This window comes from Podarcis erhardii (assembly GCF_964252035.2).
Source record: "Podarcis erhardii genome assembly, chromosome: 1".
Taxonomy (NCBI): domain Eukaryota; kingdom Metazoa; phylum Chordata; class Lepidosauria; order Squamata; family Lacertidae; genus Podarcis; species Podarcis erhardii.
This window is the reverse complement of record NC_138497.1, coordinates 135,042,438-135,066,707: the sequence shown is the minus strand read 5'-3', so window position 1 is coordinate 135,066,707 and position 24,270 is coordinate 135,042,438. Positions and strand designations below refer to the sequence as shown.

Sequence of the window (24,270 nt, the reverse complement as noted above, 5' to 3'; positions counted from 1 at the left end):
GAGACTCTTGAGGGTCGCATGAACTGCAAGAAGATTAAACCTCTCCATTCTTACGGAAATCAGCCCTGAGTGCTCACTGGAAGGACAGATCCTGAAGCTGAGGCTCCAATACTTTGGCCACCTCATGAGAAGAGAAGACTCCCTGCTAACATGAGTTTGACCAAACTGCGGGAGGCAGTGGAAGACAGGAGTGCCTGGCGTGCTCTGGTCCAAGGGGTCACAAAGAGTCAGACACAATTAAACAACTAGACAACAACAACAGTCTATATAGAAAAGTTCAGGTTTGCGATCTTGTTTATTAGATTCAGGGTGGGTGAATCATGTTCAAATCACATTGTTTTATTGGTAATACTTCAAGTAGGAAGAATATAGAAGAAGAAAAGGCAAATGCAGTTTCCTTAGTGAGTTTTTGCTAAAGATTCCCCATAGTGGAGATGAGAAACCCCATTCAGTTTGCTAGTACTGTCAATAGGTTAACAAGGGAATTGCGCTAATGAGGGAAACCTGTGGAGTGTGTGCTGAGAAGGAAAAGGGGGGTGTCTTTCCATGAACCTACAGTCTTTGCTCCATGAACCTCAGGGTACATTTATCTACATGTGCCCCCTACGCGTGTCTTTTGAGGGGCATTTTCCCTTGTTGTCTGGGCTGGTCTACATCAGCACACAGCAAGTAGTTAAGACCAAATGTTAATGGTGACAGTAGATATATCATATCATAACAAATGTCAGCATATCCAAATACTCTATAAAACAACAACTGTATATCAGGGAAATCAGCCGAATGCCCAGGCAAGTGAGATCGCTTGGCAAAGAGAGCGGACCAGTGGACTAGGGCCAGGTGGATGCTTGGCCTGCATGTAGTGAATCCTGCCAGGATCTCTCATAATCACCCACTGTCTGTAAAAGAGGACACAAATTTGCAGGACACAAAAGTGTATGCAAATTTTATGCAAACTTGTGCCCTCTCAAATATATAATGGGGAGGTCCCTGAAGGGACCTTGGCCCCTAGGCGTAGGCTCCTGTTGGGGGGTGGGGGTAGAGTCCAGGCTCCATACAGGAGAATCATACACCCACCAGCTCTTAGAAGCACTTTTTGCCCTTATTTTTGAATTTGTGGAGCACAGGCAAAATCCAGTTCAGGGAAGGGAGAGAGTGAGAGAGCAGTGACTCAAGGGAACGCCACACAGCCATCAGACCTTCTAAGGAGTGCCAAAAAGTCCAAATAAGACATGGATTACTTCCAAGGATAGCAAGTGAATCATTGACAGAGAACTCCATCCAAACATACACACAGCCGATCAATCAGGAAAAGTGAGTCACCTTCATTTACATCATCCATTGCTGACCTGCCCTTTGGACCCAGGCACAGCAGCACCTTTGAGGACAGAGTGCAGGTGGGACAATGTGACCAGACTGCGGCAGCCCATTCTCCATTGCAGCAGTAACAGCCTGAGGAGCTAAGGTACTCCACAACCCTAGGGAACTTAGAATCAGTTTTCTTAAAACCCACGTGCTTCCTTTCCATGGGTCCACCCCCCTTCCTCCACCATCATGCTACTTTTAGTGGCCTGGAATGGGAGTAAGTGATCAAACAGGAAAGACAGTGGGGAAAACATCTCACAGGTAGGAGAGTGTTTTCCTTTTGTCCAACTCTGCAGGAGGCTTCCAGATCCTTAATCAGCAGGGATGGATAGAAGAAGTTGGTCTCTAGGATTTTGACAAAGCATGTGATATTCAATAATTTATTCAATATTGGTTAGATTGACACTGACCAATGTGAAGTTTTAGGGATGGAAGAAACAGCAGGTTGTGTGAACCACTTGACTGCTCCCTGTCAAATGTTCAGAAGTATTTATGCTGTAGAGCCTGAATGAACTGCCACATCTCCTCCCCTTAAAACATTTTCTGTTGAGCAGGAGAGATATACACGCACTCTGCCTGGAGAAAAAAGTCATGGATCTTTCGGCTCCGCAGAGGAAAAAAGTGGCCATTATTGGAGGAGGTTTGGTAAGACACTTTTATTTTTCTCTCTAATACTGTGGGTTCACACATAATGCTAAGCCATAGTTTAAGAAATCATTTCTTAGTGCTATGTGTGAACTCTCTGCAACAGCTTAACTATGCTTGTTTACTGCCAGTAAACTAGGATTTGAAGGCTTGGTTTTTGCAGGCTCAGAAAACTTTGTTTGTTTTAGCTGTGGCTGAGTATTATGTGCACCCCCATCATGCTTCCTTAAACCATGGCTTGTTCAACTCCAGATACTCACCAAGATACAAAGGTACAATACAAGAGCTGCTGGAAAATAAACCAAATTTTGGAGAAACATGCTATGTATGTCAACTCATACTTAACTTGTAGTTTGCTGAGCCAGTGTCGTAACTCTGGGCATATAGCAAACATATAGCTGTAAAATTGGTATAAGCTACAGTTTCTGAGATAGCAAAGAATTGCACCTGGGCTTAAATTTAGGGGTTTTGCTCTCACAGATCTTTGCTTATACAGTTCATTTTTAAACACTTGTTTGCTTCCCCTTAACTGGGTCTGTGAACTAGCTGACTAGATTAGTGCTTCTCAAACTGCTTGTAGGAACCTTGGGGTTTTGCATCAACACCTGTATTTCCTTACAATTTGCAGCTTCTGTGGTGTGTCTGATGCATTTTAGGATGTTCCTTCAGTTTACACAGAAGCTGCCTCACAATTCTCCCCACGCTGCCCTGTTCACAGATGCAGACTTTGGGGAGAGGTGGACAGTGGCTGAAGAGCACAAGTTCATAGAAGCGCAATGCACAAGAGCTTGAAGATCCAACATTACATCAGTGTAAAGCCTACAGGCACTATATACATCAGCAGCAGCACCCGCCCATTTTACAGTGTTGCCAAGAGAACATTTATGCCAGCAAAATATAAGGGTCACTTCAGAAAAGATCTTTGGATATAGGCACAAAAGCTGCTTCTCTTCTTCAATGAATAACAGAAAGTCAGCACGGCTCACAATGAGCTACTGGGAAGAGTATAAGGGTTTTCCTTTTTGTTTAGTGAATCCTGTGTAGTGGCTCAATGTCAGGACTACATTCATCTGATGAATATATCTGATGATATAAGAATGTTTGCATTCAACACATGACACACCCTTTCCATGTACCATTGTTTGTGGTATACTATTCGACTCTAAAATTCTTCTAATGCTTTTCTTGCAGGTGGGTTCTTTAAATGCTTGCTTCTTTGCAAGAAGGGGCTTTATAGTGGAAATGTATGAAACCAGACCAGGTATGTACATTTTGATATTTGCAGGGATGCAGTAGAAATTTAATCTTTCCCTAAATGCATGCACATCCCATTGACTTATGTGGAGGTTGCTTGCTTGTGAGCATAAGAGGCCTGCTGGATCTTGTTCTCATAGCAGCCGATGGAAAGCCAACAAACATGACACGAGAGCAAAAACATTCTTCCCAGCTGCAACTCCCAGCAGCTGATATTTAGAGGCCTGCCACTGGAGAACATTCCCATGATGACAAGGAGCCACTGATGGTCCTATCCATGAATTTGTCTGTTGATATTATCTATATAGGCTATTAGCCTTTTATTTATTGCCATCTGCTTGTCTTTTTAGAGTGGAGTAAAACTATGTTTTGAAGTCATAAGTTCTATATTTTTGCAGTGGGAACCTCTGTGTATACACAGCAAATATTATAAGTAGGCATGAGACGCCAAAAAATAATCCAGAACAACCCAGAACAATAATAATCCAAAAACACTTCAATAAATACCCATCTAGTAGGGTTGACATATGTCCTCTTTTTCCAGGACACGGCCTCTTTTTCATGGGTAGAGTCGTCATAGTGATCCATAGTTAAAAGCAGAAGTCAGCAAAAGTCCTCTTTTTTGCTCTTCAAAATATGGCAACCCTGGCTGTTATGTTGTTGTCGTCTGTTTATTACATTTAAAACCCACGCTGCAGAAACAACTTTTTGAAAATTACATTTCTCCTGCCCTTGAGACAAGACAATCCTTAGATAGTTCTAGGTGGGTGTTTTCTGTCATTGTATCACACAAAGGCTGCCCAATACATTTTAATACATTTTGGCACCTGAGGCAAACCACAAAATGGCTCCCTCCTCCCCACCAGGTACAAGTCACGAATAAACAGCTACTGCCGCCTAACAGAATCCTGCCGCCTGAGGTGGTCGCCTTCCCTTGCCTCATGGGTGGGCTAGCCCTTAAAGACTAAGACCTGGCAAATCTCATCCAAAGGAAATCCGTCCAGAAAGGGTGCTGCCATCACCCAGGCCTTTTCTCTAGATTGCCAAAACGCAGACAGGAGGTTCTTATTCTTGCCTTTTAGGCAGTGTTAGAAACTGAGATATGAAAGCAAAGGGCACCTTAAACCTAAGTTATGGGGGCAACAACGGAATGTCTAGGTCTACTTTTTCAATAATAAGAATACAAAGCTGAAAATGAATGAACTGCAGCTAAAATATTATGTTCATTTTTCACATGGTCTAGTCCTTCCCCTGCCCACCCCCCTAATACTCTTAAGAGGGTCTCTTCTCCAGGCTTCAGAGAGTAGCTGGAAGTGGGGAAGCAGAAAAAGTGCTCCTTTCCTTCCACTCTGCAGTTTTACTCTGAAATCTTAGGCACAGTACTGCACCCAGAGCTCAGAAACTACTCGCACTAATAAAATTCCCTGTCGCAAAATGTGCCTAGAACAATGGGAGTTTCAAACTCTGCTTTTAGGGCAGGGGTGGTTTCAGACCTGTACAAAAATCCTGGGCTTTAGCAAATGCCCAACCCCATTGCCAAAGAACAGACCAGTCACAGGGTCTTTAGCTGCTTTGAAGCCAGGGGCTTGGTTTTCTGTTTTGGTCAGGCATTCCCCCCCCTCCCAAAAAAAGTCCTGTCTTATCTGCATCAAAACCTGGCGGGGGCACATATCCCTTGTTGTCTCTCCGCTGATTAAAGTGTTTGAGGAATCCTTTTGCCGCCCCCCTGTCTGCCAGTGCAGCCTCCCTGGAAATATGCATGTTCCTGAGGTTGAAGCGTGAAGCCAGCCAGTGCTGGCTTTGAATTCCTTTTTCCAGGCTGCTCACTCTCTGGAAGGTTTGATGTTTGCACAGAGGGAGAGAGCCTTTTGGTGTCGCTGAGGTCCATCAACAGGCACCCGTTTCTGATTCAGGTTTTCCAGCCACAGGTTTAATGTCTTCTCAGTCTTGACTAAAGCCTTGGCACACCCCTGGCTGGTCGCCTTGGCAGATAATGGAGCACTTGATGCCACAGCCCCATGGATCTCCTTCTTTGCACACCTTGATGGCACAGATGCTGGACTCGTTCAGGCCATATCCCCGTGCCAGTGCAGACACTCATGCTGCCTCTCAAGCAGTCCAGCACAGCCAGTTTCTCTTGCATTGGGGGAACACATTCTGCTTTTTAGCTTTCCCACCTTGAGGAAGAAGCTGCCTTGTGTTGGGGGGTCATTCACTCAGACTGAACCTCTGCTTGCTTTCAGACCAGCTTCCCCTCGCTCTCAGATCACCTTCACTTGTTCTTCATGTTCATGCTAGGCCCATTCACACTCCCCAATGCTTACTCTGTCACCATGCCCAAGGGACACTGCAGTGGCTGATGGGATTGCCAACTCTTGTTTCCTGCTTGCCTGTCCCTTTCTTGGAGTTTACTTTGGAATTATTTGATATTTTTTTCTATTTTCCCCAAGCAGCCCTCCATTTATTTATTTTCCAGCCAGCCACAAAAGGTTGTGGTTGCCTGTCAGGCTTCAGGGAATCAGCTTCCTTCCCTCTTGGCAGTAGATAAGCAGAACAAAAGAAAATGAGTCTTCTTACCAGTTAGAAATTTAACTTACCAGTTTAACTTACCAGTTAAAACTTTAATAATCACAGTGAGAGAACAAAGAATCCATTTCCTAGGAATGGCAGTGCTCCCAGTTAAGAGTTCCACCCTTTCCTCCCTAGTCACCCATGTCATTACTGCGTCTTGTAACCTGAGCTCCCACCCTCTGTGCTTTCTGTCCTGTCACTTTATCAGCTCTTCCTGACCTTGGGGAGAGAGGTGGAATGCTTTCCAGAGACAGTGAATCTCTTAACTTTCTCTTTCCCAGTGCTTCTTCTCCTAGCTGTTCCCCATCCAGTATTTCCCAGCTTCTGCCTTCTGAACTATGTCCCTTTGCAAACCACTTTTCCAAATCTATACTGTCCTCCTGCTCCTGGGAAGATTCAGGAGCAAGAGCGGGGGGAGGGGATGGCTCCCCACCATTCCTCCCCAGTGCAGCCCTGCTCAGCACGGTCCCTGACACTGCCTAAGGAAAGTGAGTGTGTACTATAATAGACCTAACAGCAGTGGCTGTAGAAGCTTTTTCTAAATTAATGTGGCCATCCATTGCAACAGTGTCACACACATGATGAAAGTGCTACCTCGTTTCATTTCAGATATCCGTGGTTCCAATGCTGCTCGTGGCAGGAGCATTAATTTGGCCTTGTCTCACAGGGGACGGCAAGCTCTCAAGGCTGTTGGGCTGGAAAACCAGGTGACCCCTACATTTAAAGGATGAAACAAAATGTAATGCCTTTGTGTTGGGTTTTTCAGTATTGGACTGCTGGGTAGTTTGAAGGAACAAGGGGTTTTAAAAAGAGCTTAAAATCAGGACTCCCTGAAAGTTTTTTTTTAAGGAAGACCGCTGAATTGTTGAGCTTTTCATAGGAAGCCACTGACATTGTGTTTTTTTTAGTTGTTGAGCAATACATCTATTTAAAAAATTGATCTCCCTTCTTCCAAGGAAAGACTGCAGTCTGGGACAGGTTTTTAATACAGATGTTTTCAATGCCAGACAGAAAGTTACTTACAGGATTCCTTCCAGTTTCAGTCATACAGCTTAAGTGGGCAGAGCCATTTCCCAGCCATAAAATGCATCATTTGCATGCAGAAAGACCCAGGTTATCTCCCTGGTATCTCCAGGGACATAGAGAGTAGAGTTGAGGAATATATATATAGAGAGAGAGGGAGGGAGAATAGCTGGGCCCCCTGTTATTTGCTGCTTTATAGGTAACTACCAGCCCTTTTAATTATGCTTGGAAATAGATAAGCAAATAGTGCATTGCAACTATTTAAGCACAGGAGAGATGTGGTCTGAGTACACTTGAGAAACCAATGGTGGTGCAGGGAAGGAGCTTAGGGGAAAATATTGTATCGTTCCCCCCACACACTGTGACTAAGCTTTTGTGGGCCAAGGGCTGCGTTGACCCCTGCTCAACTCTCCAAGGGCCAAAGTGCAACAGAAGTGGCTGTGGAGAGATCAGCAGGGGGGACACATTTTGGAAGTGACAAAAACCTTTTGGCACCTGAACGACATCAGGAGGCCTATGGAAACAGTCAATGTATTATGTATTATAATATAGTGTGTGTGAATTTTTGGGTGAGGTGCCTTACTCCCCTTGCACCAAAAAACCTCTTGGTGCGCCACATATGGCCTGTGAGCCAAGGGGTACCAACCTCTGGTGTTCAGAGTCAACCAATAAATACAGTGGTACCTCAGGTTAAGAACTTAATTCATTCCAGAGGTCCGTTCTTAACCTGAAACTGTTCTTAACCTGAGGTACCACTTGAGCTAATGGGGCCTCCCACTGCTGCCGCACTGCCAGAGCACGATTTCTGTTCTCATCCTGAAGCAAAGTTCTTAACCCGAGGTACTATTTCTGGGTTAGCAGAGTCTGTAACCTGAAGCGTCTGTAACCTGAAGCATCTGTAACCCAAGGTACCACTGTATAAGGAATGGTTTAAAATCAGTGCTTTTAAAAACCATATAAGTAATGATTTAAAAATTAAAGTCATGTTCTACACAACTTAAAATACAACAAAAGCTGCAAAGATTTAGAACCTTTGGGAACTCCAGCCTGTTGCTTGCTACATTTAAAGATCCCCTATCTCTTAGGATGCAAATGTTTCTCTTTTCTGATTTCAGATTGTGTCTAAAGGCATACCGATGAGAGCAAGGAGAATTCACACGCTCTCAGGCAAACAATATTCAATTCCATATGGGACAAAGAGCCAGGTATTATTTTAAGCATCCCTTTATAAAATAGTTTTTAGTCTTTAGTGGTGTCTTTTTGTGTATAATACCCAATTCCCACTATTCCGTTGAGAGAGTTTTTATACTGCAAGCACACATGAGGGGGTGCACTGGGCATCTCCCTACATTCCTCTCCCTTCAGAACCTTCTCATTGAAAACTGAGTCACCTGCAAAACAACTCTGGAAAACAGGCCAGCATACCTTTATTCTCATGATGCCCAAACCCAGGCTTATAGCTTATTTCTCTCCAAACAAACCATGAGCGATATTCAAGGTTTGTTCTTGGATTCCTGATTGTGATTTATTTTGGGAAAACAAACCAGAAGTCAGGATCTGGATGTCATGACAAGCCACTTGGGCTACTTTCCCAGCGGCACAGCAAGAGCGTGGCTTCTGCTGATAATGGTGGGAGATCATGTTGGGGTTTCTGTTGCATGCCAATCACCGTAAAAACAACAGCTCCTTGATTGATCAGTCCCAGCATGCTTCCATTCAGGAGAGCAGTAAAGACACACAGCTTCCAGCAGGTGGAGACCCAGATTGGGGTAGTGGTAAATTACAGGACCTCTGTGTCCTAGGTTTGTGATGCATGGAAATTTAGGGAAAGGGGATTCTTAACTTAATTGTGACCATTCATATATGTTACAAGACATTCAAACTTATTCTGTGTCCTATGTATTTCCCCCCATGCAGTACATTCTCTCTGTAGATAGAGCAAATTTAAACAAAGATCTGCTAACTGGTAAGTATGATTCCTGCCTGCCCCCATTTTCAGTCATTTTTTACCTCTTAAAGACTCAGATGATGGAGACTGTAATTACTCAATCAAAATGAGATATAAGAAAGACTGAGCGCAGTGCTACTTCACTGGCTGAGTGTGCACATATTCCTAATCCAAACCATGGCTGGTGTGAATGCACTACTAGCAGGCAGAAACTTACAGTAAAATTCATGGCTGTTTTGCTCCTCCCCAGTTCTGCTGCTGTGCTACCCAAAGCTAAGCCATGGTTATAATTATAGGAGAAGTGGTTTGGATATGCATTAGCTGTGTACATATGACAGATTGTTCTAGAATCAATGGAGACAGGAGTACTTGTTTTTTTCTATGTAGCTCATCCACAATCTGGATCAAGGACACCTTGCAGTGTGTCCTTGTAAGGACAGATGTTAGTGGTCTTGGCGATGGGAGTGTTTGTGTATCCACACATATGTCAAGGGGAGCATGTAACAAGAAGGTTATCACGACTTCCCTCCTCTTTCACCTGGGGTAGATGCAGAGAGGGAAAGTCATGGATAACCTAATCAAGAGGTATCAAATGCTAATCAGGTAAACCCACCCACTATTACAGATGGCCGGATCTAGAATCAAACTAGATTGATTCTAGATCCGGCCATTGATTCTTCCCTGAAAACAAATACCTCAGAATACAGCAAATGTGTTCAAACCACTTTCATAATAACTTTTAATACTGCTACTCTCTTCACTCTCTATGTGATTCAAATGTCACAAGAAGATTCCCTAGACAGCCCTTTTTCCTGTGGTGACCTCATGCCCCCTATAATCCTGGCAGCCTCCCCCTTTCTTGTCTGTTGCTGAATGTCTCACCTGCCAGGGTAATGACTCTGTCACCACCACTGCATTTGTTTTTGGATGGCACCTCTTGAAGCCCAACTCTTGAGGAAGCTGGCTTGGCTTCAGACCTTACATTTACTAATTTCAGAAATTCTGGGGATAACCTGGTGCCCAAGAATTTTGGGGGATCCTTGCCCCCTGCAAATCCATAACAGTATGTTACATGAACTTTACCTTGCAAACAGCTGTTCAGCCATTCATTAGGAAAAATGTAATTTCATTATGCAGCTCCCAGTTTGGCTCATATTTGTGTTCAGTACAATGTAGTTAATACTGTGTCTTTCTACAGCTGCTGAGAAATATCCCAATACTAAATTATACTTTGGACACAAACTGCTTCACTGCAATGTGGAACTGGGAACACTGACCTTTTCAGGGTAATCATTATCTCCATCCTTCCTGAACATGCTGATAATTAATCAGAACCCAAAGGGCGAGTTGACTCTGTCCATCCCTCTTGGTCTGGTGGGGTGGTCTGGGGAGAGGACCACCAGTTGCAATTGCTCCAGGAGTCATTAGATGTTTCAATAGGACATGGCACCTAAATAAATTAACAATGTAATCCTTTGGGAATCATAGACTCATAGAAGTGTAGAGTTGGAAGGGACCACAAGGGCCATCTAGCCCAACTCCCTGCAATGCAGGAATCTTTTACCCAACGTGGGGCTCGAACTCACAACCCTGAGACCAACAGTCTCATGCTCTACCAAGTGAGCTATCTTTCAGGGGTTTTTTGCATGTTTGCATGTTTATTTGAAAGTACGCCTCACTCAGCGGTGGAGGAAGCCGCTTGGGAGCCTGGGGCGGTACACCCAGGGGTGGGGCGAGCTGCCCATAGGGACGGGGCGAGGGTGGGGCACACGACGCGGCCTCCATAGTCTGCCTTCTCCCACTCAGCCACCCTACAGCTGGGGGGGGGGGAGGCAGTGTGCAGACCGTTTGGGCAGCGCAAAGCCTGCGCGTGCCCTAGCCACCGCGTCTCTCCCAGGAGAGATGTGTGGCTCAGGCACGCTGCAGGCCCCACGGTGAGTGCCTCACAGCATTTAGTCACCCCCCTCAGTGGTGGCACCCGGGGTAGTCCGCACCGCCTGTACCCCTCTTCTTCCTCCCCTGGCCTCACTGTGCTGTGTTCACTGTGTGGGGCTTAAACCCTAGTAAATATGTTTAGTTTTGTAGTCTAAGAGCATGATAGTAATTTTCTTTGATGAAAAGTTTTAACACTAATGTAATAATAGCTGCCTCTTTCATTGAGCTAATATCATAGTAGCTTATACTGGGCAATGACTTATATCTTCATAATCAGAAGATGTCAGTTCCTCAATAAATAATTTCTTAAAAATGAAGGGCAAAATGTTGATTTTTGAGTCCAAACATTCAATAGGATTCTTTACATGTTACATTCAACAAGTGTATAATCTGTGTGTCCATGTACACAAATGACTTAACTGTACGCTCAGACAGTTTTACAAATGTAAAATTATCAAGTGGACAGTCTGTGTACTTGTCTGCACAACTGTTTAACTTTACAAATCAACTAGTGTATACTCTTTCACACTAACATTTATATATATGCAGAGACAGCTTGTACAGTATCTGTATGAACAAGCCTAACAAGAGCGGCTTTTTGTGTTAAAATTTTTGAAATCAGTATGCACAGGCCTGAGAGGATGTTTTGAAAAGATTACAGCTGCTTAAATAAATGGAAGAATGGACTAAACAGCATAAATGGCATAATTTGTTTTACGTATACTTGCATTTTCCATACTATTTCAGGGGTCAACTGTTGTTTTTGGAATATTTAGGGTTATTTCCGACCCACAACTTGGAAAGAAAGTTAACCTTCTCTCTCCCTGTTTTCTCAAATCCATTTGAGCAAAACTCAGTGTGGATTTTGTGTGTGATATGTTTTATAAAGTCCAGACTTAAGAAAGAAAAAAAGCAAACCCTTAGGGTCTTAAAATGTCATGCTACAAAGAGAGGTCCAAGCAAACAGATGTCAGGTTTGGCCACCACTGAAAATACTGTAATAGCAAATAAAACCTGCAAGATAGGTTTGATTATCAGTTAGTGCAAGGAAGTACACATCTTCTGCTGCTGCTGCTGTTCTCCTTTCTAGATCCGACCAGATGTCAAAAGAAGTCACTTGTGACCTAATTGTAGGCTGTGATGGAGCCTTTTCTACCGTTAGGAAGCAGTTCATGAGACAAGCACGTTTTGACTACAGCCAAGTATATATTCCTCATGGATACATGGAACTGAAAATACCCCCAAGGGATGGAAATGTAAGTACAGTCGTACCTTGGTTCTCAAGTGCCTTGGTACTCACATGTTTTGGCTCCTGAACGCTGCAAACCCCAAAATGAGTGTTCTGGTTTGCGGATGTTTTTTTGGAAGCCGAACATCTGGTGCGGGTTCCTCAGCTTCCAATTGAGTGCAGGAAGCTCCTGCAGCCAATCTGAAGCCGCGCCTTGGTTTTTGAACGTTTTCAGAAGTCGAATGGACTTCCGGAACAGATTATGTTCAAGAACCAAGGTACAACTGTAGTGGTAACAGAGTCTCACTATAGACCTTGCTTTCCAAGTTGACAGCTGCATAAACATTGACAAACATCTTTCTGCCTCTCTCTTGGTCTCCTTTCAGTTTGCAATGGAACCAAATTATCTCCACATCTGGCCCAGGAATACATTCATGATGATTGCGCTGCCAAACCTGGTAGGAGAAACAGTACATGTTTAAAACTGTCTTTTTAGTAGTAACACATCATTTGAAATGTCGATGTAATTTCAGGATCGTTTAGATTTAGATTAGGATTTCTGGAAACTAGAATAACAACGAAGTACAAACATTAAAGTGACCTAATGTACCTAGTTGAGACAGAGATAATATTTTCTATCTACTGTCAGAACCAACAAATATCTTACATGCTGTCTTGTGGGATATCTTTGGGAGAAGAAAAGGCTAAGGAGGAAACCCTAGACAATACCAGAGTGGAGTCGCTGACTGTTGGTTGGTGCCTTGTATGCTTCCTTCTGGCAACTCCTGCAGCCAAGCGGGCGCCTAATGTATTGCTCTGCTTTCTTTTGGGCCCCATCAGTGAGGCCGAGAGGGGGATCTTGTCGTCTGGGCAGCCTAGGACCTTGACACACACTGCCCAGTGTTGCGCCCCAGGGAGAGCACTTCAGTGCTGCTAAAACAACAGTTTGCCTTCACTTCCAGAGGCCCACTCCATTGTCACTTGAGAGGCCAAGAGGCTGAACCTAATGGACACAAAACCCACATCCATCTAAAAGTAATTGCAACCAGTAGGACCTTCTCCATCCTTGAAGAGGAATGCTCCTGTTGTGGTTTCAGATCAGAGGTTAATTTCAGGGCAGGCTGAGGGATCCCACCACTTTCCAGGGTATGTCTGGAATAGATATAACAAGTATCAATATTTTTAAAAAACAAAATCTCTCTCCTTTTCTTACCTTTGTGCTTTCTTCTTCATGTTGTTCCTCATTGCTGTAACATTCTCCCCTCAATTACCTGAACTTAAGGGTGCTTGGAGCCAGGTAAGTTAGAACACCAAGATAGCAGTTTTATTTTGGACATCCAGATGAAGACTCAAGACACCCTGCTGTGCTCAAATGGGGTTTTTTGCTTTTGGTTTTTTGGGGAATATTTATCACAGGTAACTTTTGAAGAATTTAGAAACAACATTTTTGCACATATTTTATTTTCCCCCTCAAACACTGCTCTTCTGTCCATTTAAACTTCATTTTATTTTATTATAATTATGTTGTTATTATGGGATGATAAGAGTTATTGTTCAACCACTACTGGGGTCCCAGGCTATTAGAAGGTTGCAATGTGCGTTGAAAATGATATAAGACCTGGAATAAGTTGTGTAATGTACATCTGTATTTTAGACAGAAATGTATACTGTATATACTAAAATGCAGATAGTATGTTTACCACAGCACTTGAAAACTTTGTTTCCAAAAATACATTGTACATAAATGAATCAGTGGAATTTATTTTTTTTTGCTGATATTTCAGGAAATTACTTTCAACTTTAAAACTAACCAGTGATATCTCTTCTTTCAAGTTCTCACACCCTTTTTAATTCATAGGATAAGTCATTCACGTGCACTCTCTTCATGCCTTTTGACGATTTTGAAAAACTCACAACAGGAGACCAAGTGCTGGATTTCTTCAAAATGTACTTTCCGGACACAATTCCTCTAATAGGAAAGTAAGTTTGCCACTTACAGCCACTGAATGAACACATGAGATCTCAGAATGAATGGAGTCTTGCAGGCGGCTCGCTCTAATGAATGGGAGAGATAAAAATGGAGAGGAATGGCACAATGGCTCTGGAGATGAACCAGGCAAAACAAAGTGCTTTCATATCTAGTGAATCAGCATTAACAGTTATTAATGAATCCGTCTCCTTTATCTTACCTTTTGAAATAGGATGTAAAAGGAATATCCTTCATTTTCAGGAATTTACAAATCATCACAGTATGTATAAATGAACTTTATGATTACTAAAATTATGAACAGAAATGATCATACAGTGGTGCCTCGCAAGACGAAATTAATCCGTTCCGTGAGGCTCTTCATATAGCATTTTTTTTGTCTTGTGAAGCAAGCCCATTGACAGCTTAGCGGATTAGCGCTATTAGCGGTTTAGCGGCTTATCAGCGGATCAGCTGATAAGCGGCTTAGGAAAAGAGGGAAAAAAGGAAAAAACCCCGCAGGAACTCGCAAGACATTTTCGTGTTGCGAAGTAAGCCCATAGGGAAATTCATTTTGCAAAGCGCCTCCAAAACGGAAAACCCTTTCGTCTAGCGGGTTTTCCGTCTTGCGAGGCACCACTGTATATTAGCATAATTCAAAGAAATATTTTGTTATTTAGGATGCTGAAAGTCAGGACCTTCATGGTGGATTTCTCTGAAATGCTACCAGTTCTACACCAGCTAGACAGACAGCTGTGTGGTCTCCATGTGTGTGTGAAAGAGTGGTGCTGTGCAGGAGAGTTTTGGAACAAGCTAGGCCTGTGCAAAAGGGACGGGCTCCACTTGAAGCAGGATGGAATCAGACTGCTGGTGCTGCATATCAAAAAGGTGGCAGAGCAGTTTTTAAGCTGATAGTGAGGGAAAAGTTGACAGGAGCTGAAGAGTTTCCAGTGGAGAGCAAATCATCCCCAAGCAACAATCTTTTTGTAAACAGCCTTGAAATAATTGATAAAATGTGGCATATAAATGTGTTAAAAAAAAAACAAAAACTTACTCTGGATGTTTACCAAGAAAGCCTCGAAAGACTAGACCAGCTATAAAACAAACCTGGAGGAACTTGCCCATCGCTTCCCTGCAACCCCAGGTTATAAAATCCTGGTGACTATGATTAAATTCCCATATCTGGATTAAGCTTTAATCAGTGTTTCTTTCATGGCTACAAAAAATCAACAGAAGGAATGGTTTACAATGGCACGGAAACCCTTGGGAAGCCTAAGCCACACTTTCGCCTGCAGAAAATCTTTCACGTAGAAAATGTACTAGTGTACCATTTCCCTGTGTCTTAGGTTTATAACATGGCCATATTTAGCATTTGATACATGCTCTGCTATTTCAATTTCAGGCAAGAACTGATGCGAGATTACTTTTTGTTACCAGCCCAGGCCATGGTCTCTGTGAAGTGCTCCTCGTTCCACCTTGGCTCTCGCTGTGTGCTGATGGGAGATGCGGCCCACGCAGTCGTGCCCTTCTACGGACAAGGCATGAACGCGGTGAGTCAGAGCGTCCGCTCCGCCATTCCTTTGTCCCTCTCCGTAATTAGATTACTTGGGGAATTAAAAATCCTTTTCTTTTTGATTTAAAAATTTCCGTGTAGAGTTTATTGGCTTTTAGAACTGAAACACAGCTTTGTGATATGTGGCACTTCAGGCTACTTCTTCCCCAATTTAAAAAAAGTAAAGCAAAAACTGAAGACAAAATGTCCCAAGCATACCAAACTAACAGGTCAGTTTGTTGCATCCCATTTTTCCATGTGATAATGGCCAGACTTTAGTGAGCGTTCTATTAGATGAATCAAATAAAACACAACACAACATCACACGCTAAAAACTTCCCTTCAGATGTCCTTTGAAAATCACAGAGCTGTTTATGTGTTTGACATCTGCTCCCAGGGTCGCTCCCTGTGGTCTTCCTTTGGCCTTGTGGGTGGCTCAAGCAGTCCAGTTGTCCACAGCGAGAAGAGTCTTGTGGATTACAAGGACTGGATCATCTGGACTGGATGATGATCAGTTATGTTAGTGCATTTTGTAATTTTACAGTGGTGCCTCGCAAGACGAAATTAATTCGTTCCGCAAGTTTTTTCTTCTTGCGAGTTTTTCGTCTTGCGAAGCACGGTTTCCCATAGGAATGCATTGAAAATCAGTCAATGCGTTCCTATGGAAACCGCCTTCAGACCAGGTCCAGGGACAGTCTGTCCCCCGACCTCTTCTGAAGGCTGGGGGGGGGGACAAGGGCTTTTCTTCCCACCGCCAGCCTTCAGAAGGCTGTTCTGAAGGCTGGCAGTGGGAAGAAAAGCCCTTCTCCCCACCTCCCGCCCCGCAAGCTCCGGGGACAGGAAGGCTTTGCTGCCGACCGTCAGCATTTTAAAAGCCCCCGGGACAGCGGAGACTTCTCCGCTGTCCCGGGGCGATCTTAAAATGCTGGTGGGCAGCAGCGAAGCATTCGCTGCCGACCCCCAGCATTTTAAAAGCCCCCGGGACAGCGGAGGTCTTCTGAAGGCAGGCGGTGGGCGAAAGTCTTTGCTCCCCCCCACCTGCCTTCAAAAGCCGTCCGGGATAGCGGAGAAACGCGCTGCGCTTCTCCACTATCCCGGGAAGGCAGGCGGGGGGGAGCAAAGACTTTCGCCCCCCGCCGGCCTTCAGAAGAGGTCCAGGACCACTTCTGAAGGCCGGCGGTGGGCGAAAGTCTTTGCTCCCGACAGCCAGCATTTTAAAAGCGGTCCGGGATAGCTGGAAAGCGCAGCGCGCTTCCCTGCTATCCCGGACCGCTTTTAAAATGCTGGCAGTGGAGAGCAAAGTCTTTCGGCCCCCGCTGGCCTTCCTGGACCTCTTCTGAAGGCCGGAGGGGGGCGAAAGGCTTTGCTCCCCACCGCCAGCATTTAAAAGAGGTCCCCGGAGATTTCCCTATGGGCTTCCTTCTTGCGAAGCAAGCCCATAGGGAAATTCGTCTTGCGGAACGACTCAAAAACGGAAAACTCTTTCGTCTTGCGAGTTTTTCGTTTTGCGAGGCGTTCGTCTTGCGAGGCACCACTGTATAAGGTTTGTGACTTTGTTGCTTGGTTTGATATTTTCCCATGGTTTTTTATGAATTGTGATATTTTATATATTGTGACGCTGCTGTTATTTTTGTTGATTATAGTCTAGTCATGATTTGTTGTAATTGCCAAGTGAATTTCTGTTTAATTATTATATATTGATACTTTGAATGTTAATTTTGTTGTGTAATATCCTAAATGCATTATTGGCTATTACTTTATTTTATATAAGCTGTTTATTTTAAAGTTGTATTTTTTGTTATAATATTTGCATTGGATTGGGATTGTTATAAGATGCATGATTTTTTGGGGGGGGTGTACAGCTTTATGTATAGCAATATAGAAAGATGGCATACAAATTAAAAGTGAAATGAACATGAAATGAAATATGCTGGCTGGCAGCTGCTTTCCAGGTTTTCTGGAGATGCTGGGGTTTGCCTCTGGGACCTTCTGAATGCAAAGCATCTGATCCAGCCCACAGGTCCTGTCCTAAGCTGTTTTTCCCCTTGTACTCCTCCTTCAGGGATTTGAAGACTGTCTGGTTTTTGATGAGTTAATGAACCAGTTCCAAAATGATATATGTGAGTATATGTTTCTGTCATGAAAGACCATATTCCTCATGAGCCTGAATGAAAACGGCTGCTGTAAGAGTCATTCCAGCTTGTTAGCCCTCTTCTCAGACGCTCCCTCTTCACATCCTAAGTTGCTCTGATGGCCTCCTGAAACCGAGGAAGTTGGTTACAGAAAACCTCCACCAAGCAGGTGCTTCCTCTTGCTAGGATTCAAAGCTGCCCCCAATATTGCTACAAGACACCCCAATCTCCACAGCAGGGAGAGAGTCCAGGGAGTTTTGGGTGTCCTTCGTTACCAGGTTCTGTGTTTCCTTTAGGAAATGAGGCACAGCAGAGAATACCAGCTGGGTAGGAGTGGAGGCACCATAAGATGGCGTCCCCAAACCCTTTACCAGTTGGACTCCTCAGAAGGATATCAAAGTTGACAGTTATTAGCTTCTTGGGCAAGTTATCTGCCTTTCCCCCTTACCACATGCACAACACCCTTCCTCTTCCAGGACCATCCTGTCCCCTCCTCCCCTGCTGTGCCTCTTGCTTCATCCACTTTCACATCTCCCATTGCTCCCACAGTCCTCACCTACCTCCAAGTTTATCACGTGCTCCATAGCCATTTTCTTAGAATGCCTCTGAGTCTGAGTCAACATAGCACCCAAAAGCATTCTGGGGAAATAAAGATGGAGGGTAACTCTTTGATTTACTTTGTGGGATGCTGGAGCCAATGGGATGGCTATGTCCTTGTGATGCTAAAGAGTTGTGTGAAGCAGCCTCGACTCCTGGGTTTTTTTCTCTTGCTTGGCGCAACAGTCCTTCCTCCTGGCTTTCCTTTTTTTGTCAGATAAGTCTATTTTGTTTCTTCTCTAGATCCCTGTCTTTAACAAACAAACAAACAAAAAAACAAGACCTCTCCTCAAACCCCATTCCTGCTTTCTTCCTATCAGCATTATTATCTTTGCCCTACTTTGAGGTTATTGTTGCCATTCTGCAAATTTCCTGGGCTCCTGTGAACGTTTCTTTCTTTCCTTCCTTCTTTCCCAGTCTCCCTCTCAGGCATGAGGCAACTTCGTTTGTTTCACAGCTTTACTGATTGCAAAGATGAGGAATACTCTTTATTCCTGCAGTGTTTTGGCGGCTTTTTGCAAACGCCACTGGTTTTTTCTCCTGTCCTTTTTTTCCTATTTAGTTTGTGGATTTAAGGGATTTGTTTTCTCTTCTGGCAGTTTGTTTCTCTTGCTTTCTGTGTTGCTTTGGCATGCAACAGCGGCAAACGGAATAGATCCTCTACATTTATAATTTAACCTAAGGTTAACATATTTTTTTCAATGAATCCGGGGACACTTTTCAACTTCAATGGATTTTGTATGGGGACTGATTTGTAAATCCAGGGACTGTCCCTGGGAAACAGGGACATCTGGTAACCTTAATTTAACCTCTTGACAGGCACTTGTGTGTATCTAAGGCAGTTGGACTTGGCCTATTTTCTCCTGGTTCACGATGTGGCAAAAGGAGATTCAGCATCCTGTGACAAACAGAGTTGAGAGCTTATATTTTGCAGTCCAGGGCTGTGGCTGTGTAGGTGTCTCTTTGTCTTGTGTTTCTCTGACTATTATGCAGCCAAACCAGGCTGTGGCTGAGCCACCTCTTAAGAAAACGAAACAAAGCTGAAGCACTTGTTGCCCTCTAAAGGACCTGTTGTTTAGTTGTGTCCGACTTCGTGACCCCATGGACCAGGTCATGCCAGGCACTCCTGTCTTCCACTGCCTCCCACACACGCACCACATCTGCTCCTCCTGTCCACCCCAGGAAGCGTCTTTCTTCCATTATTGTTTTTCAGTCTAAAGTTTCAGAGACAGAGCAGTCAGCTGTTTGAAATGATTCCACCCATTTGAATGCCAAGGATGCACTGCCACCTGCTGGTCACTCTCAGGTTGACACATTATCTGAATCTGAACCTGACTTATATGTTCTTCTGATGATCAGGGACATGAGGTTCAGACCTCCCCTCCCACCAATCGGGTTGCCTCTGCCTCTGTCCCTCAAACTTTTCCAGCCCCGCTTATTTAACAATTTAGAGAAGCTATAATTGCTTCACACTTACAATTGTAGAATGAAGAAATTGGTTAAACCTAAGAAGGCTGCCCCTTTCTCATCACGGAGGGCACAGAAGGCTCATTTGGATATAAAGGACCCCCCCCCCCAATTCACATCCGTAGGTGATGATGAGAATGTGGCTATTCCCTTGGTTTCTTCCCCAACCCTTTTCCAGGAAGGAGAGCTGGATGATAACTGGAGTGAAGGATCTTTGCAAGATGAAGATTAATCTATGAGGCTGTTTCAGGAGGCCAGCGCCCCCATCCTGGAACGTGAGAAAATGCATGCCTTAGAATTAACTGCTCAACCTGACAAATCAACCACTGAACCAGAGAGTGATATGTTAACTAATAGCTGTACCCCAGCCAACTACTGCTTAAGGCAATAGTTAAATCTTAGCTAAGAAATTATATGTCTTGGATCTGGAATTTATGGCATATATTAAGACTCCTTCTATAGACAGATCAGTTTTAAATCTGTCATCGTGACATCTGGTCACCAAGGAAGGAAATACTCAACTTTGGGACACTACTGATAGGAGAATTAAATTTGCCTTACGTAAGATGCAGTGGTCCTCTCTATGAGAGTGCCTGGGTAGCATCCTCATGTGCTTGAGCTTGTATTGTTTGGCTTGAGGATTTATTGCAATCTCCTCAAGATCCAGCTTGACAGCACCAGATTCTTACCAAACTCCTTTAAACTTTTATGGCCGATGTCTTCATGGACCCCATGCAGTTTGCAGCTAGAGCAATGGCATCCCAGGTAGCTGCTAAAGTCCTGGAACGCTGAGGCTGCCTCTAAAGTAAACCTTTCCACGGAACCTTTCGGTCAGCTTTCAGAGAAGGGGTGTTGAAAGATGTCTTTATAGAATCAAAGATAAGAGAAAAGTATTGTTTCAATGCCTCAACTTCTTCCAAGACCAAAGCCACAAAATAGCGAACCCAAGGACGGGTCCACACCCTGCTTTCCTTCCTTCCTGGCAGATGTCAGTATCTGATTGCTGGGTTTTAGGAATTATTTCACAAGGTTATTTTATAAAATTAATTTCCACTACCCCCTCACGTTCATTCCCTCACCCTTGCCAAGAAACAAAGTATGTTTGCAAGCTGTTTGGACTTGTGTTTGCCATCTTCTGTCTGTGGGAGCTGTTGTTTTCAGTGGTCTGTGTTTGCCTGAGCTTGAGTCTGGACTAAGGATTCTGAGCTCCTGTGTTCTGATTCGATTCATGATGTCCAATCACAGAACATTTCAGGATTTGGGCCTCTGCCATTGGCCCTTGAACTCTGAGTCATGATTCGCAGCTTGGAATTTTAGACAGCCAGTCACGTTATATACATTTCAGGAATGTATATAAGCAGTTGCTTTGCCCATTTCTCAGTTATGTAGTTCAATAAAGGTTATTTCTGTTATCGCAATGTCTTGGCTTGTGGGAACCCACCTACACCTTAGGAGCCATAACTCCTGTTTCCTCAGATCAGCGCTTTCGCGGCTTCTAATCCGTATTTTTGGTTGTGCCAAAAAAACCCTACCAAAAATGGTGTCCTATTCTCAATTTACATTTCCTCAATAATTATGTGGCTTACAAAGATTCAAAATGGAATCTCTGAACTCAGTCTGAGTGTCCGCACACCATGGAGTTTTCATTTTGAGTGTAGATTTTGAAGACACATGTCCTGCCCCATCCAGTGCACCAACAACAGCTTTGATTCCCCTGCGTGACCACCATTTTCAAGAAGGGAATGTTTTTCTATCTCTGGAGAGAATAGCCAAAATCAAAGCTGCAGCCTCTTTCCTGATTGCCTCCAAGATGATGTCGGCTAAACAGTTGGCAGTTATTCTAGATCTCTGCATGTCTGCCTCCCAAATTACCTCCTGGGCAAAACATCACACCTGAACCTTACAGTGGTTGCTTTTACCTCACCAGTGGGCCATCACCCACAACATTCATTTCCGATGCACTGTTAAGTGAAGATATAGTCTATTGATCATAATTTCCTTGCCTTTCAGATGTCTAGCACATGTCTTTCTTTAGATTTTCAAGCCATGGAGAGAGGAGGTAGGCAGACCTTTTTATTTCAGTGACTCCGTCAGTGTTTGCTGCTTGGCGAATCCGGAAAACTGAGGAGTCGAGCCTGCTTCACACAATTATTTGCTCCTGCCTAGCGTCACGGGATGAGGACATAGCCCATTCCATTGTCTAGAAATAATAATAATTTGCAGTCTAAATTGAAGCCATTAGTAACCGCACCTACTTTGCTGAGTGACAAACCAAGACTTACCTTCAGTGTAATGAGTGAAATGACCTTGTTTCTTCCCCAGGTATTTGTCTCCCAGAGTTCTCAAAGCTGAGAGTACCTGATGATCATGCAATTTCAGATTTAGCTATGTATAATTATATAGAGGTAAGTTAAATATAGTTAAATAGAGAGTGGGCGGCAGCTGAACGATGAGAGATGTTTCCAGATGTTTCTCTTGGTTGTTGCAGATGCGGGAGCATGTCAATTCAAAGTGGTTCATTTTCCGAAAGCACATTGACAACTTTCTTCACGCCCTCTTCCCCTCCACTATCATCCCTCTGTACACCATGGTAAGACCAGCAATAGATATATTGCAGGGTTTCCCTTGTTTTCTTCATTCCCGGCTGCCATCCCCTCCATTTTCAGTGATGATCTGTATGATTTCGTAATCTGATGCAGGTCACATTCTCCAGAATTCGATACCATGAAGCTGTGCAAAGATGGAAATGGCAGAATAAGGTCAGTGGCAGCTTAGATGAATTTGTTTGGGCTGGGAGCATATTGTATTATGGGTGATATAGTCATGGGTGTAGCCAGGATTTTTGTATGGGGGGGGGGAGGACAGGACTTGCTCAGGAGGGGCAGAACCAACGTGATTGGTCAGTTAGTTATTTCTATTGTTTTACTTGGTCAGGGGGGCAGCTGTCCCCCTCTGCCCCCCATGGGTATAGCCAACAAAGTCCTACTCAGAGTAGATCCTATAATGGAAAGGGGAGATTAAACACCTTTTACTCCCTTTGATAACTGCCCATCTAGGTAGGTCAGTCATGCCAGAGGCTTCCACATCATCTGCTACCACACTTCCATTTGGTTCCCTCTAACCTGGATGACAGGGCTTTCCTGGGATCCAAGGTACATGTATACAAGGAGAAGCAGAGAGAGCAGTTTACCTCTCCCTCCCCAGAGACCAAAATAACTTGCTTTTGTCAAACTTATACACACACAGCATAAACCAAGTGACGAGGCACATAAGTGTTTGGAATACAATACAACCAAATGCACTCCTAATGGAGTTAAGAAAGAAAGGAAAAGAACAAACAGAAGAGACAGAATGTTGCTCCAAAAAAAGAAAAAGGGAACCTGTGTTTTATTTGGCTTTATCAAGCTGTTTATATGGGTTTTATGCTCAGATATTAGTATCTGTTTAACAAAAGGCAGTGTACATTTAAAATAATGGGTTGAATCCAATTTATTCACAAATACCATTGATTTCAATGGGTTTACTCTGAGTATGATTATGTCTGGAGCCCATTGTGATTTTAGATTGGTTTTTAATATATGATTTATTAAATTAAATATGGAGTGATATGTTATGCATACCTTAAAGCAACTTGTGCATTGTCTTTTGTATACAAATATTATATATTTTATTGTGATCCTTTAAAGATTCTAAAATTTATTTTGAATGGTATCTTATGTAGTTAGCGGAATAGTCCAAAAGATTTAACTATAGACTAGTAAAAATATTGCAAACTATTTCCTCCTGCAACATTTGCAACATTTTCTGACTCAAATTTGATTTCTTCTTAAAAGATAATTAATAGAGGCCTCTTTCTCACTGTGGCTGTGACAGCAGTAAGTGGCATCTATCTGCTCAGAAATGGTATTAAGCTACAAATTGACGTATGTGCAGAGAATCTGTGGAAATGGACACTCAGCCTCAGAAAATTTGGAAATGTACCACTGGTTACCCAATAGTGTTAAAAGCAAGAGAGAGAGAGAGAGAGAGAGAGATGTATTCAGTGTTTTAATTTCACCTCTGCTTGGAAAGTCAGAACATCAAAGTATTCCCAAAGGACTAATTGTGCTACATGGTGCTGGATGCAAGTGTTAGAAGGCCATCCATCCATATGGAACCCAACAAGACACTTGCCCAACAAGACTTGAGTGCCCTGCTGTCATCTTCCTAAAGAAATGGTATGTGTCCCTCAAGAGCCTGAGGGCCTGTAAGCTGTTCTTCCACACTTCCCCAAATACCAGCATCAACTTTTACACACAAGAGGACATGTATAAATTAACTGCATTTTGTGAGTTTTAGAAAAGTTCACTGAACTTGCAATAGATCTGTATCCAATTTTTAAAGTGTCAACCAGTTTTCCAGTTTCTTAAGTGAACTATTGAACTACAATGTCAACGAGAAACAGAATCAGCAATAAATTTGGCATATAAAATTCAGTTTTGTGTGGTGCTTTTTTGTCACATAGAAACTAATAAATATATATATATAATTTCAAACTTGAGGCTTGCCTGCAGCACAATGGAGAATGTCTACGTATATGGAACATGTCAC

General features: G+C 43.4%; 1 protein-coding gene and 2 long non-coding RNA genes across 3 annotated transcripts; 2 read left to right on the top strand and 1 right to left on the bottom strand.

Moving 5' to 3' along the window:
• Positions 1 to 1,336: 1,336 nt before the first annotated feature.
• On the top strand, positions 1,337 to 24,155 carry KMO (kynurenine 3-monooxygenase). The gene is made up of 16 exons (XM_081840237.1): positions 1,337 to 1,462; positions 1,917 to 2,007; positions 3,199 to 3,268; positions 6,442 to 6,539; positions 7,971 to 8,060; positions 8,773 to 8,821; positions 10,002 to 10,089; positions 11,829 to 11,994; positions 12,353 to 12,424; positions 13,825 to 13,946; positions 15,335 to 15,482; positions 17,547 to 17,604; positions 22,003 to 22,085; positions 22,169 to 22,270; positions 22,380 to 22,439; positions 23,514 to 24,155. The coding sequence occupies exons 2-16, from the start codon at positions 1,954 to 1,956 to the stop codon at positions 23,676 to 23,678; spliced, it is 1,425 nt and encodes a 474-aa protein (XP_081696363.1). The 5' UTR covers positions 1,337 to 1,462; positions 1,917 to 1,953; the 3' UTR covers positions 23,679 to 24,155.
• Positions 13,023 to 18,748, bottom strand: LOC309335771. The gene is made up of 3 exons (XR_014153717.1): positions 18,177 to 18,748; positions 13,964 to 14,021; positions 13,023 to 13,118 (listed from the first exon to the last, which is right to left on the bottom strand). It is a non-coding gene; the product is annotated as an uncharacterized lncRNA (long non-coding RNA).
• LOC309335941 lies at positions 21,026 to 21,890 on the top strand. Its single transcript, XR_014153815.1, has 2 exons — positions 21,026 to 21,761; positions 21,810 to 21,890. It is a non-coding gene; the product is annotated as an uncharacterized lncRNA (long non-coding RNA).
• Positions 24,156 to 24,270: the final 115 nt, after the last annotated feature.

What these genes read in the sequence shown, in the direction of transcription:
- KMO (XM_081840237.1), top strand. Translation starts at nt 1,954, where the DNA reads ATGGATCTTTCGGCTCCGCAGAGGAAAAAAGTGGCCATTATTGGAGGA. An exon ending in AAACAAAGATCTGCTAACTG is followed by an intron (nt 8,822 to 10,001) that starts GTAAGTATGATT and finishes GTCTTTCTACAG; the next exon opens with CTGCTGAGAAATATCCCAAT. An exon ending in ACGGACAAGGCATGAACGCG is followed by an intron (nt 15,483 to 17,546) that starts GTGAGTCAGAGC and finishes CTCCTCCTTCAG; the next exon opens with GGATTTGAAGACTGTCTGGT.